Source organism: Peromyscus eremicus, chromosome 4 (genome assembly GCF_949786415.1).
Source record: "Peromyscus eremicus chromosome 4, PerEre_H2_v1, whole genome shotgun sequence".
Lineage (NCBI taxonomy): Eukaryota > Metazoa > Chordata > Mammalia > Rodentia > Cricetidae > Peromyscus > Peromyscus eremicus.
This window is the reverse complement of record NC_081419.1, coordinates 2,869,298-2,882,921: the sequence shown is the minus strand read 5'-3', so window position 1 is coordinate 2,882,921 and position 13,624 is coordinate 2,869,298. Positions and strand designations below refer to the sequence as shown.

Sequence of the window (13,624 nt, the reverse complement as noted above, 5' to 3'; positions counted from 1 at the left end):
CTGTTCAGGCTGGTGTCTGTCTCTGCACTCCAGTCCCCTCTCCTGTCGAGTGAAGGTGGTTCCTCTCCCAACCCATCTCCACTCGTGAGTCAGGACGGTGTGGTTCGGCGCTGCGAGCCCTTGTTGGGAGGCGGTAGGCTGCTTGCACAGCCCCGGTCGGATGTGCTTTGAAGCCCCAGCGTGTGTCAGCAGGGAGGGTCGGCTTCTGTGTCCTTGCTCTGTCTATTTTTGGAGCCAGTAGCAGAATAACAATTTAGGGGACCAGATGTCTCAGGAGAGATTGTTCTCCTCATTAATTACTTAAACCACAACCTGCTACATCACAGGGGAGGCTCCAGCCTGCTCGCCACAGAGGTCTTGCCCAGACTAGTGTTCTACTGGGGCCTCTGACCTCCAGCTGCCCTGAACTTGACAGAAATTACTGGCCTGGGACTGATCCATAATTTTCAAGTGTCTCTCATTAGAGCAGACAGCCCCTCAATCTTTACAGCAGGATCTCTCTCCCAGTCACCGGAGCAGTTGTCACTTAAAAAACTCAACTAAACCTCAGTGGCTGTCACCCCCTCCCCGCCCCCCCCCCCCCCCCCAGTTCTTCAGCGGATTCTCTTTCTTTCCTCTTTCCTACTCTGGCTGTTTTTCCTTCAAGCCTCCATCTGCCTTATCGGGCTTCAGACCTGTCTCTGGAAAGCTTGGTATCCAACTGGAGACTGTGTGTGTGGCTAAGGCGAGGAGCCAAGTGTTGGGGGGGCAACAGTGGGTATGGGTCAGAGCCTGGGAGTCTAGTGGGCTCGGTGGAGATGCTGCTTGGCCTAGGAGTGTGCAGCATGGTTATGGGTTTGAGTTTTCCTGGCCATTGCAAGTGTGGGAGGGGCGTGTACACATGCCGCCGCCGCCACCGCCACCACCATCACCATCACCGCCACCACCACCACCACCACGACCACCACCCACCACCACCACCACTTTGTCTCTGGCACAGTTATCCAAGTAGCTGTAAGATACCATTTTGGGGCTTATGGCCAATCCTGATTGCTTTGGTCCCCAGAGGAACTCCACTGTGACTGCTTAAACTCCCCATCTGTAGCAGAGGCTCAAGCTAAAGAATGGAGCAGGCAAGAGAGGAGGAGGAGAAAGCAAAATGCTATCTGCCCTTGACCTTGAGCAGGAACACTCAGGCAGCCAAAAACCATATGCACTTGACTGACACGGCATGTCTTTATGTGTCTTCCGTTTTTCACATTAAAGTGGGGCTGCAAAGATGGCTCAGTCTTTCAGAGCACTGGCTGCTCTTCCAGAGAACCTGAGTTCAATTCCCAGCACCCACATGGTGACTAACAATTCCAATTCCAGGGATCTGACGCTTTCTTCTGGCTTCGGCCAGCTCTGCATGCACATGGTACACAGACATACACGCAAGTAAAAAACCTCATACACATAAAATAAAAATAGATCTTTAGATGTCGTCTTGCTTGTGTTCTAGTCTGTAGCCATTTTCTGTGATAATTTTCTTACAACCTCAGGGCTTTGAAGCGTCTACAAGTTGATTCCGATAACTCTGGAGCTGGGCTGCTCTGGAGAATCCTACCCACTGCAGTGGCTACTGGCCACTCGGGCACCCAGCCTGTGCAGTATGGATGGGGCCACTGATGAGCTGAATCCATGGCTTTATTTGATTTAGTTCACTGGCATTTAAAGAGCTGTATGGGGCGAGGGGTTGCCATGCTGGAGGGCCCTCTGCAGTGTTCACATAGGCAGGCAGAGCAACCACAGCCTCAGTCTGTCAGGCTTCATTGGCGTGGTCCATCAAGGGGGTGTGCTCCAGGTTCCAGTGGTCATTCCATGGTCACCATGAAGCTGCCTCATACATAACTCTTAGTGGACACTCTGAAACGTCTCTCTAGGTTCCCATGTGATGTGAACCCCCTGATTCATGGGCTGTGATCAAGTCCTATCTTAGAGTCCCAACTCTTCCCAAAGTGGCCCCAATTAGTCCCTCACTAACCACTAGCAGATGAAAGTTCGTGTGTGTGTGTGTGTGTGTGTGTTGTGTGTGTGTGTGGTGTGTGTGTGTGTGTGTGTGTGTGTGTGTGTGTGTGTGTCATATGGGAGGAGGCACACTCTCCTATGTCTGTGTATGTCCCTGTATGGAGGGCAGAGGTCAACTTCTGCTGCTTTTCACCTTATTTTTGAGACAGTCTCTCACTATACCCAGAGCTCACCATTTCAGCTAGACTGACCGGCCAGTGAGCACCCAGGCTCTGCCGTGTCCACTCCCCCAGTGTTGGGATTATAGGCACTAGCCATCACACCTGGCTTTTGTGCGGCTGTTGGGAACCTGAATCCAGGTCCTCATGCTTGGGCAGTGAGCACTTTACCGACTGCACCGTGTGGCCAGCCTCCCATTTTTGCTAAGATGAGGTCTCACTGGACCACACAGGCTGGTCTCAAACCTCAATACTTCTCGGCTTCCCGATTGGTGGGATTGCAAGTGCTCCTCACTGCAACCAACTAAAACATCCCTGTGTTTAGTATCAGACACTGCTATTGCTGATCCGATGGGCCTGGAGTGGTGTGTCCCTCTCTGCATGTCACTTCCAGATCCCATGTCCCTGGGTCTGCTGGCCATGGAGGCCTCCACTCTGGCAGCCAGCTGCTCATTGCTTCCGCCTGTGCTTCCATCACCACAGGGCACACATCCCTTTCCCTGGCCAGCTCTACCTCATCTCTGTGGCTCTGCACTCAAGTCTCTTCCGCTGATCCGGCCATCTCAGTCCACATGTCTGTAATATATACTCTCTCACAGAATAAACTTGGCCCAAGGAAAAAAATGTTTTAAATGAGGTGTGGTGGTGTGCACACCTGTACTTGAACTTGGAAAGCAGAGGCAGGAGGATCCTATGTCCAGGGTCATCCTCAGGTATAATGTGAGTTCAAGGCTAGCCTGGGCTAGATATTGAGGGGGGTTAAAAGAGAATGACAAGGGGAAGAGGATGCGATTATATTCTCAGAAAGCATTTTTTAAAAGGGGATGGTATATAAGTTACAGTTGTGTAGCTTGGTCTTCTTGTGGGACTTCTAACAGCAAGAGCAGGGGCTGTCTCTGACTGTTGCCTGCTTTGGGGACCCTTCCCTCCTACCAGGTTGCCTCATTCAGCCTTAACAGGAGAGGAGGTACCTAGTCTCTCTGCAACTCGATGTACCACGGCTGTCTGATATCCATGGGAGGCCCGCCCTTTTCTGAAGAGAAAAGGAGGAGGAGTGGATAGCAGGTGGGGGGTGGGGGGTGGGGGTGGGGGTGGGGGGTGGGGGGGTGGGTGCTGGGAGGAAAGGAGGAGGGGAAGCTGTGGTCCAGATGGCAAAACAAAACAAACAAACGAATAAATAAATAAGGGAATGGTAAAAATAGTCGAAATTTGCAAGAGGAGCCAGAAGAGATCTAGAGGCAAATTGCTGATGTTGTTGTCGGCGCGCTGATAGTAGAAAAACATTCAGATGAAAGGGTAATTGGCCAAGCAGACAGCTGTAGAGACTGGGGAAAGAACAACTGTTAACTCGCAGAAGCAGGAGAATGAACAGTGAATCCGAGGACAACATTACGGCAACATCAACGGCACAAGGGAGGAGGCACCCGGTTTGGAACCTGCTCCTCGGAGCCTATTAGAAGAGTGTGGCTGTCTGCAGGTGGAGCCCAGGGGAAGCAGGGCATGGTGGAGCCCAGAGGGCACTGGGCAGGCTGGCTCGGGCTCCTCCTCTCCAGGCTCACTGGAGACTCAGATCTGCTTTTTGCTTCCGGGAGAGCCAGGAGTTCTCTACCTGTAGTGTACTGTTTTCCCGAGGATTCTGCCACCACCACCACCACCCCCACCCCCCCCACCCCCCCGTTTCTGGGAATCTTTTATTCAATCCAGCTGCAGAGAACAAAGGGCATTCACTGCCTGTGAGGGAATTTGCCCCCTACACACACTGGGGACAAATCTACCCTGGTATCTGCCCTCAGCTCCCTGCTTGGGCTCACTGATCCAGGCCACACTTGCTTTCATTTGCCCAAATTCATCCTACCTCAGACCTTGGGTTAATCTCTCCTGTCTGGGACATTTCTCTTCTCCCTTCCCCTGGGCAATGTTCCTCATCCTCTCTAGAGACCCTGCCTATCCACATAAAGTTAGGTCTCATTTAACAGCTCTGGTGTAAACTGTAATTCAGCAATTGTGTGCTTAGCAACTGTGTCGCTGGGCAGCATGGGCAAGGCTTGTCCTGTCTTCCTTTGTGGGCACTGTGGCAAAGACTCGCAAGTCCATCTTTGAGAAATGTTTAGATTTGTGTAGTACCCTGCCTTTAAGCAGGGCCACCCCTTTGTTGACCAGGGGTAGGGTTACCAGTTTGCCAGTTCCCATGCAGACCTCTTATTTACCTGCATTGACCTCACAGTGGCTCAGAGCTCCACTCAGCAAAGCTGTCTCCTGCCAAAGCCATTACAGTTTCTTAGCTCCAGGCAGAGACAGACTGCAGATGGCTTAATTTAGAAGCATCTCAGAAGGAATTCCTTACTCCACCGTTCTTCATCATTGACTCCACAGGGCCTCAGGGTCATGGCATACAGGGGCTCTCAGGCTGATGCTTAACGGGATCCTCCAGGGTGGAAAGTGGCTCCTTTGTAAGGGGAGCCGTTGAAAAAGACAAGAGCTTAACCCCAAAGCCTTCCTTGAACCTCTGATCCTCCTGCCTCTGCCTCCCAGTGCTAGGATTTACAGGCGTGTGCCCCCATGCCCAGCTGATGCAATGTTGGGGGAACCTAGGACCTCCTGCATGCTAGGCAAGCACTAGCTGAGCCACACCCTCAGTCTCCTCCTCTTTCTATTCACTTGAATTGGCTTCCAGAAGAGCCACCAGGCTGACCCCTGAGCAGGTCCCTTGAGCCTCACTCCTCAGGCTGTTCCAAGCCCAGGAGGGATACATTAACTCTTCCTTCTGCTGACACTATTTCCCTCCTAGAGTCTACCTTCCCCTCCCAATACTCCGAGGTCCACCTTCACCGACCACCCGAGGTCACATGAATTATATCCTTTTTATCCAACCCCTCCTCTCTTTATTGGGTCCACCCTGTTTAAACACTTCTCCAGGACCAGGCCTCATGCTGAAATAAGACCACGCCTTGAGGAACCCTTGGGGCTATGTGTGCATGCTCACCCAAGCTCCCATTGTAGGTGAGTCCAGTGCAGGGACTGGCCCATAGTGGTGTGCTGTGGCTTGCCCCAGAGTTAGCCTGGTGCTACTGAGGGCAGAGCAGGTGAGGGATGCCTGTGGCCAGTCTCTGAAAAGAACTTCCCATAACCCACATACCCAGTCAGCTCAGATTGATGACAGGTAAGACAGGTGAGTTTAGCTGGGCATGGTGGCACAACACCTTTAATCCCAGCACTCAGGAGGCAGAGGCAGGTGGATCTCTTTGAGATCAAGGCCAGCCTGGTCTACCATAGTAAATTCTAGGACAGGCAGGGCTATGTAGAGAGACCCTGTCTCAATAAAATCAAAAAACAGCAACCAAGAGGTGTAAGCTTAACTATCTCAGTAGACAGTTAGTGCTTAATAAATGTACTCTAGATGGATGGATTGATGCATGTTTCTGCTTCAGTGGGATTGTTTGGTAAGTGGGGTTTGCAAAATGAACATGTCTTTATGTGTGGGTGTTAGTGTTTTAAAGTTTCAATTTATTTTATATTTATTATATATATACTCATTTTATGCATATGAGTGTTTTGCCTATATGTATGTAAGTGTATCACATGTGTGCTGTGCCCTTGAATGCTAGCAAAGGACACTGGATCCCCTGGAATTGGAGTTACAGTTGGTTATGGGCTGCCATATGGTACTAGAAACCAAACTCATGGTCTTCTGCAAAGGCAGCAAGTACTCTCAACTGCTGAGCCATCTCTCCCGCACCCCCCCCCCACTCACCTTAACTTTTGAGACAAAACCTCTAACTGGGACCTGGGGCTCACCAAGCAGGCCAGATTGTCAGCCCCAGATCCTGTCTCTTTCTCTCTAGCATTGGGATTAAAGACACATCCCACCACCCCTGGCTTTGTACGTAGGTGCTGGGTCTCCAACTCAGATCTTTATGCTCAAAAGGCAAGCAGTTTGCCAACTGTGGAGTTTCAATTCTGTTTCTGTGATAAAATACATGATCAAGCCGGGCAGTGGTGGTGCACACCTTTAAATCGCAGCCCTTGGAGGCGGAGACAGGCAGATCTCTGTGAGTTCAAGGTCAGTCTGGTCTACAGAGTGAGTTCCAGGACAGCCAGGGCTGTTACACAGAAAAAGCCTGTCTCAAAAAAATTTTTTTTTCACTGACAAAAGCAATTTTAAGGGAGAAATAATTTTAGCTCACAGACAGTCCATCATTACTGGGAAATTAAGGTAAGAACCTGAAGTTGCTGGTCATAGTTACAGTCAAGGGCAGAGAGAGAATGAGCACAAGCTTGTTAGTGCTCAGCTCTCTTTCTACACTTAAACAGTTCAGGATCCCCTGCCTAGGGAATGGTGCTGCCCACGGTGGGCTGGGCCTTCCCACATCAAGTAATCTCCCACAGACATGCCCCCAGGCCAAAGCAATTTAGACAATCCCTTCTGGGAGTCTCTCTTTCCAGGTGATTTCTTGATTCTGTCAAATTGACAATCAAAACTAGCCAGTATACCAATTGTGTTATCTCCTTGGGCCCCACAAAAGAACATCTCTAACAGGGCTTCTCTATAGGATGTGAGTCAGCTGAATAGGTCCATGGAGCTTCCGTCTCCTGCAGGAGTGCCCAGGACCGCCTTGAGGCATGTGTTCTTTTCTGAGGCTCCTATAACAAATCAACCCAAGCTTGGAGGTTAAACAATAGAAATGTATTCTCTCCCAGTTCTGGAGAAGAGAAATCCAAAGGCAAGGTATGGCCTTCTTCCAGAGGTTCTAGGGGAGGGCCCATCCTACCTCTTCCTCTAGGCTCTGGTGGCTGCTGGCATTTCTGGGCCAAGGTCCAGCATTTCAACCTCTATTCTGTCATTTCATGGCCTCCTCTGTGTCTTCTTGTCAGGGTTGGGAAATGCTCAGCTGGTAAAGATATTTGCCTCAGACCTCTAGAACCTGTGTATAAAAGCCAGGTGATGGTAAGATAGGAACAGACAGGCAGATCCCTGGAAGCTGGAGTCAGCTGGCCTGGCCTCTTGTGTGCACCCATACTCGTACACACACACACACACACACACACACACACACACACACACACACACAAACTGTAAAAACCAACCAACCAACAAAATACTATTCTGGGCTGGGGAGATAGATGTCTCAGTGGCTAAAGTACTTGCTGAACAAGCCTGAGTACCACATTGGAATCCCCAGGACACACATGAAGAAGCCAGGTGTGGTGGCAGGTGCTTGTAACCCCATTGCTGAGGAGGTGGAGACAGGTGGATCCCCGGAGCTCACCGGCCAGCCAGCCTAGTTGAAATGGTGAGCTCCAGGGTCAGCGAGACACCCTGTCTCGACACCAAGGTGGGGAGCAATTGAGGACGCCATCTCCTGTCCTGGCTGGCTTTGAACTCTGCCCCCCGCCGCTGTCACCTGAGTGCTGAATTAGATGTGTCCAGCCATGCCACATCTTTCTTTTTTCTTTCAGAATGATCTTTTATTTTTCAGTGTTATGAAGCCCCACGTGGTTTTAAATTTTATTATTGTGTGTGTGATGGAGATGCGTGTGGAGGTCAGAGGACAACCTGGTGAAGCTGGTTCTCTCCTGTCACCTTCCTGTGGGGGTCCAAGTTGGAACTCAGGTCATCGGGCTTGGCAACAAGTGCCTTTACTCCTTACTCATCTCATCATCCATATTTATTTATTTTAAACAAGGTTGAGGGGTTGAAGAGATGGCTCAGCAGCTGAGAGGAATTGCTGCAGGGCTGGAGAGATGGCTCGGTGATTAAGAACACTGGGTGCTCTTCCAGAGGAATCCACATGGCAGCTCTGTAACTCCAGTTCCAGGGGATCCAACGCCCTCTTCTGACTGCTAAGGGCACCAGGCACACGCATGTGGTGCACAGACATACATGTAGGCAAAAACTCACATGCATGAATAAATAATAATTAAAAAAAAATTACAAGTACTTGCTGCTCTTGCAGAAGACCAGGTTTCAGTTCCCAGCACCCACAGGGCAGCTTACAACTGCCTATAACTTGAGTTCAAAAGGACCTGACACCCTCTTCTGGCCTCCACAGGTACTACATGCTCATGATGCATATACGTGCAAGCAAGGCACCCATACACATAAAATAAGAGTAAGTAGGGTCTGGAGAGATGGCCCAGTGGTTAAGAGCACTGACTGTTCTTCTAGAGGACCCAGGTTCAATTCCCAGCACCCACATGGCAGTTAGCCGTAACTCCTAGATCTGACACCTTCATATAGACATGCAGGCAAAATACCAACGCAACTAAAAATAAATAAATTAAAAGAAATAAGAGTAAATAACTATTTAACAACAACAACAACAATAATAATAATAAACAAGGTTTCATCAGTTTTTCCAGTTGGCCTCAGGTCTGTACTCCAGCCTCAGCCTACCCAGCAGCTGGGACTATAGGAATGTGCCACCATGTCCCCACAGAACACTCTTCTTGGAAGAAGGAGAATTATTTTTACAGTGACATTATAACAACATGGAAAGTTATTTTGCATAATGTTAAGCATTTTGTAAAACTGTGCATAAGTTATTACTATTATGGAAACACACTTAGGAATAAAATGCTTGTATTTTAAAAGGCAAAATGGACTGATAACCAGTCACTAGGGACAGAGGCTCTATGATTATAAGGCCTCCTGGAGACTGGGAGACCTCAGAATGAGCTACTGGATGACCCCTCAGCTGGGTGCCCAAGGCCCAGAGACTCACTGGACCACTTTCCTGAGAAGCTTCAGCTGTCTTTTGGAAGGGAAAGGTTTCTTTGTCGTCTGTTCCCGTGGGGCCAGCCCTGGACCAGCGCTGCCCTGAGGACTCGTTTCCTTGCATGTTGGGCTCCAAGCCGGAGACTCCCCGCATCCTCCTTCCTGTTTTTTTCTCTCACCTTTTGCTTCAGGAAGGCTGTGAGAAGATGCTGAGGAGTGGGCTCAGTTGGTAAAGTGCCTGTTGCCAAGCATAAGGACCCGAGTTTGTAATTCCCAGAAGCACTGTTTACAAGCCACTTGTGGTTGTATATGTGTGTTACCCCAGCCCTGGGCAGGGGAGGTTTCAGAGGCAGGCAGACCCCTGGTCTTGCTAATTGGTGAGCTCTGGGTGCAGCGGGAGACCTTGTCACAATAGAAGTTGGATGGGCTGGAGAGAGAGAGATGACTGAGCTGTTAAAAGAGCTTGCTGATAGCCTGGCGGTGGTGGCACACACCTTTAATCCCAGCACTCGGGAGGCAGAGCCAGGCAGATCTCTGTGAGTTTGAGGCCAGCCTGGTCTACAGAGCGAGATCCAAGACAGGCACCAAAACTACACAGAGAAACCCTGTCTCAAAAAACCAAAGAGAGAGAGAGAGAGAGAGAGAGAGAGAGAGAGAGAGAGAGAGAGAGAGAGAGAGCTTGCTGTTCTTTAAGAGGACCCAAGGACCCGAGTTCAGTTCCCAGGGACTCACAGCCACCTGTAACTCCAGATCCAGGGGATCTGACAAACTCTTCTGGCTTCCGAAAGCACCAGCCCATAGTGGAACACACACACACACACACACACACACACACACACACACACACACACACACAGGCTTCTAACCCAGACACACACCTACAAGGCTGACATTGGCCTGGGTTCTTGATGAGGACCTCACGTCTGAGGCCCTGCATTATCCTGAAGCCACCAGTGCTCCTGACAGTACAAAACCATGTTGGCCCTCTACTCCAGCCACCCCATCCCATCTTGAACTTGATATAACTGAGATGGGTAGGCAGGCATGCCCTCTCTTTGCCTAGAAAAGCCCTGCACATTCTTCTGGCTCTCCCCAGGTCTCTTCTCCAGGCCCTCTCCTCTGAACCCACCAAGTCTTGGATTCAGGATGCTGTCTATCATTGTAGTCACCCACCCTCGCTGACTGTAAAGAAGTAGGCTGGAAGTTGTTGGGACTTGCTCTCCTACAGGACTGTCAGCTCCAGAAGGGCACATCTGAGTCTTCCTTGATCACGGTTATGCTCCTGTGTCTGCCCCAGAGCTGTGTTCAATAGATGTGAATGAGTGAGAGGGAGAAAACACATAGAAGTTATCAGTGGACAGCCAGAGCCTACACCCTTCCTGTCCTGAGGGTATCCCAAGGACGAATGCCATGTTGGGGACGTTGTTCTGGTGGGTGGGGTCTCCCCGCATTTGGAACTAACCAGTCCAGGGGCAGCAGAAGAGGAGGCAGGTGCTCAGCTTGCCACTGCTTCTGGAGAGACAAGAGCAAGCTGAGCAGCTGGTAGCATAAAACCCTGCCTCTTTTTGGTTTTAGATTTAAAGTTTTTATTTGTATGTGTGTGAGTGTTTTGCTTGCATGTATACCTATGTACCATGTGTGTGCCTGGTGTCCAAGAAGGCCACAGGAGGGTGTTGGATCCCCTGAGACTGGAGTTACAGGTCGTGAGTGAACATGTGGGTGTTGGGAACTAAATTCAGGTCCTCTGCAAGATGAGCAAATGCTCCTAACTGCGGAGGCATCTCTGCAGGGGTCCCTCCCCTTTTAAAGTTTTGCACTTTGTGACATCGGTTATGAACTCAGGGCCTTGCACAAGCCAATACTCTCAGCCTGAGCTACACCCCAGTGTCCCAAGACACAATCTTAAGTGCAGAAGTTGTCACTTCTTAAATTTGTCTCCCTCTTACATTTTATTTTGTTTTGTTTTACTTTGAGACAAGACATGGTCTCCTGTAGCCCAGGCTAGTTTTAAACGCATTGTGTAGATAAGGATGGTCTTGAATTTCTGATTTTTCTGCCTTTGCCTCTCCTGTACTGGGATTACAGGCTGGGTTTTATTTGGTGCCAGGAATGAGACCCAGGGCATCTCGAATGCTAGGCAAGCATGAGCCACATGCCCAGCCTTCCCACATGCCTTCTGTTTGTCATTTTCCTACATTGTGAGGCGACATGTCCCTGCACTCTGGCTTTGGGACTCTTGAGGGTCTTGTCCACACAGGAGAGGAGAACTTAGATTGTCCCCTTGGGGAAAGAATGTGACCTCTCTCTCTCTCTCTCTCTCTCTCTCTCTCTCTCTCTCTCTCTCTCTCTCTCTCTTTCTCTCTCTCTGTGTATGTGTGTGTGTGTGTGCCTGTGTGTCTGCGTGTCTGTGTGTTCGAGGACCTGTGTGTAATGCACCTGTGGAGGAGTTCACTGGAACCAGTTCTCATCTTCCGTCATGTGGTGTTCCTCAGGGTAGAACTCGGGCTTGGCAGCAAGCGCCTTTATTCCCTGAACCATCTTCCTGGCTCTTTTTAGAGGGGGCTAAATGGTAGAAAATCACCATGTGAAGGTTGCCAGGTCCTAGTCATTGTCAACCGCGGTCACTGTGGGGTGACATCTATTGGACACACCTCTTCCCTAGCAATAAGCTGGAAAGAACAACCTAGGAGCTGCTGCCACCTGGCAGCCACTGTCCTTGCTACCTTTGCCTGTCTCTCCCAGGCCCAGAGCTAGGGCCAGCACTGTTCTGCCTCCCCCCGCCCCCCTATAGCTGCTTCCATTACTGCTCTGGGGTTGAGGCTTGGGGAGGGGTGGGGAGCACAGGACCGTCTCAACTGAGCCTCAAGCACCTGTCATTTCCCTCTGTCCACAGGTGGGTCCCCATCTTGCTACATTCCCCACTGAGGCTGATCGCCAGCGAGCTCTGAAGGCCCACAAGGAAGAGTATGCCGTGCGCCAGGGCACCCTGCGGATGGGCAACTACACCCACCCCTAGTTCTCCCCACAGGAGGAGCCTCCTTGGTGCAGTAGAAAAATCCCCGAAGAACTCATATTTCTCCTCCAGACCCCAGAAGGTGCACCCACATTTTGACACAGCTCTTTGCCACAGGGACCTCAGATTCAAGTCTTATTTTTTTATAAGAACCCCGAGCCCCCCAACCTTTCTGTCTTGTCTCACCCCCAATTTCCCTCTGCCTAGGGAGCCACCCCCCCCTCCTCACTCTCCTCCACCTCCACCTCCTCCTCTCCTCTTTCTGCCTTTCTCCTCGTCCATTTCTCCTTCTGTCTCCACTTCCTCTTCCTTTTCCAGGAGACCCACTCTGCCTCTTTGCAAGCCTTACTAGATAAACCAAAATCACAAGGAAGTTTTAAAATAAATAAACAAATCCAGGCTATGAGTCAATTTCACAGCCCTGACTACCAGGCGCCAAAAGCGACCTGTATGTTCCTGCAGAAAGTGTAACCCCGGCAGGCTTTGAAAGCCCTCATTTCATATTCCAAACATGAGTTTTAATTGCCCTTCTGGGGATGTCTGGGGTCTCGACATGGTGGGATTCTCTCTCTGGGACCCCTGACAGCAGAAAGAGCCTGCAGTTCATTACTCAGGGCCAGCCCCCGCCCTCAGTGCTGTGGCCCTGTCAATCACACAGACCAGCATGGACTTCTTAAGACTACCTGGATGTCGCTCACCCCTCCAGAGGAGAGCGCCTTGTGTGGGGGCAGGAGACTGGAGGACTCCAGAGGTGGAATACCTCAGTACCTGAATCCCATCTTTCCCCGGTGCCTTTGGCTTCTCCTCACAAATTACAAACTGATTTATTTTAAATATAAAAGATGACTTGCCCTCTTCGCCATGAGTCTTTATTTGAAAGCAAACTGTAAAGGGAAGGAAACTAATTTCAGATGTGGGTGTTGCTATACAGAGACTTTCAAGATATGCCAACTTCTACACCATGCCCTCCCTCAGACAGGCCAGTTTTGGGGACTCTAAGAGCCTGTCCTAGGCAGTGTTCTGTTGTTGGGAAGAGACACCATGACCACACAACTCTTTTTTTTTTTTATTTAATTTTATTTTATTTTCTATTATCAGCTTGATACAGTACAAATTCTTATCCTAATAGTAAAATGTTTTACGGTAGCTTGCCCAATTATTGAGTAAAACCAAAACTTATTATAAGCCACAGTCATCCTAGGGTCCCCCCTGCTATGTAGCCTCCCTGGATCTGCCACACAACTCTTATAAAGGAAAACATTTAACTGCGGTTGGCTTACAGTTCAGAGGTTTAGTCCATTGTCATCATGCAGGCAGACACGGTGCTGGAGAGGTAGCTGAGAGTTCTACATCCACATCTGCAGGCAGCAGGAAGAAAAAGACACTGGGTGTGGCCTGAGTACTTGAAACCCCAAACCCACCCCCAGTGACACACTTCCTCCAACAAGGCCACACCTCCTAATGCCTCTCAAGTAGTACCACTCCCTAATGACCAATCACTCAAATATATGAGCCTATGGGGGTCATTCCTATTCAAACCACCGCAGAGCCCCAGGCAACTTGAAGTTCTCAGGACTTACCTGTGCCCCTGCCTGCCTCGTGCCTGAATTGGGACATGTATTCACCTCTAACTAACCCTGAATATACAGAACACTCTGTTTCCCCAAATCTGCTTCCTCTGTCCTCACACGT

General features: G+C 50.0%; 1 protein-coding gene across 1 annotated transcript in view; it reads left to right on the top strand.

The window, feature by feature from the left end:
- Cfap77 (cilia and flagella associated protein 77) overlaps positions 1-12,789 on the top strand; it is a 131,293-nt gene extending 118,504 nt beyond the window's left edge. Inside the window, exon 6 of the mRNA XM_059259920.1 lies at positions 11,813-12,789. Coding sequence (XP_059115903.1) covers positions 11,813-11,935 — 123 coding nt within the window. The 3' untranslated portion in view covers positions 11,936-12,789. The remainder of the gene's footprint in view (positions 1-11,812) is intronic.
- Positions 12,790-13,624: the final 835 nt, after the last annotated feature.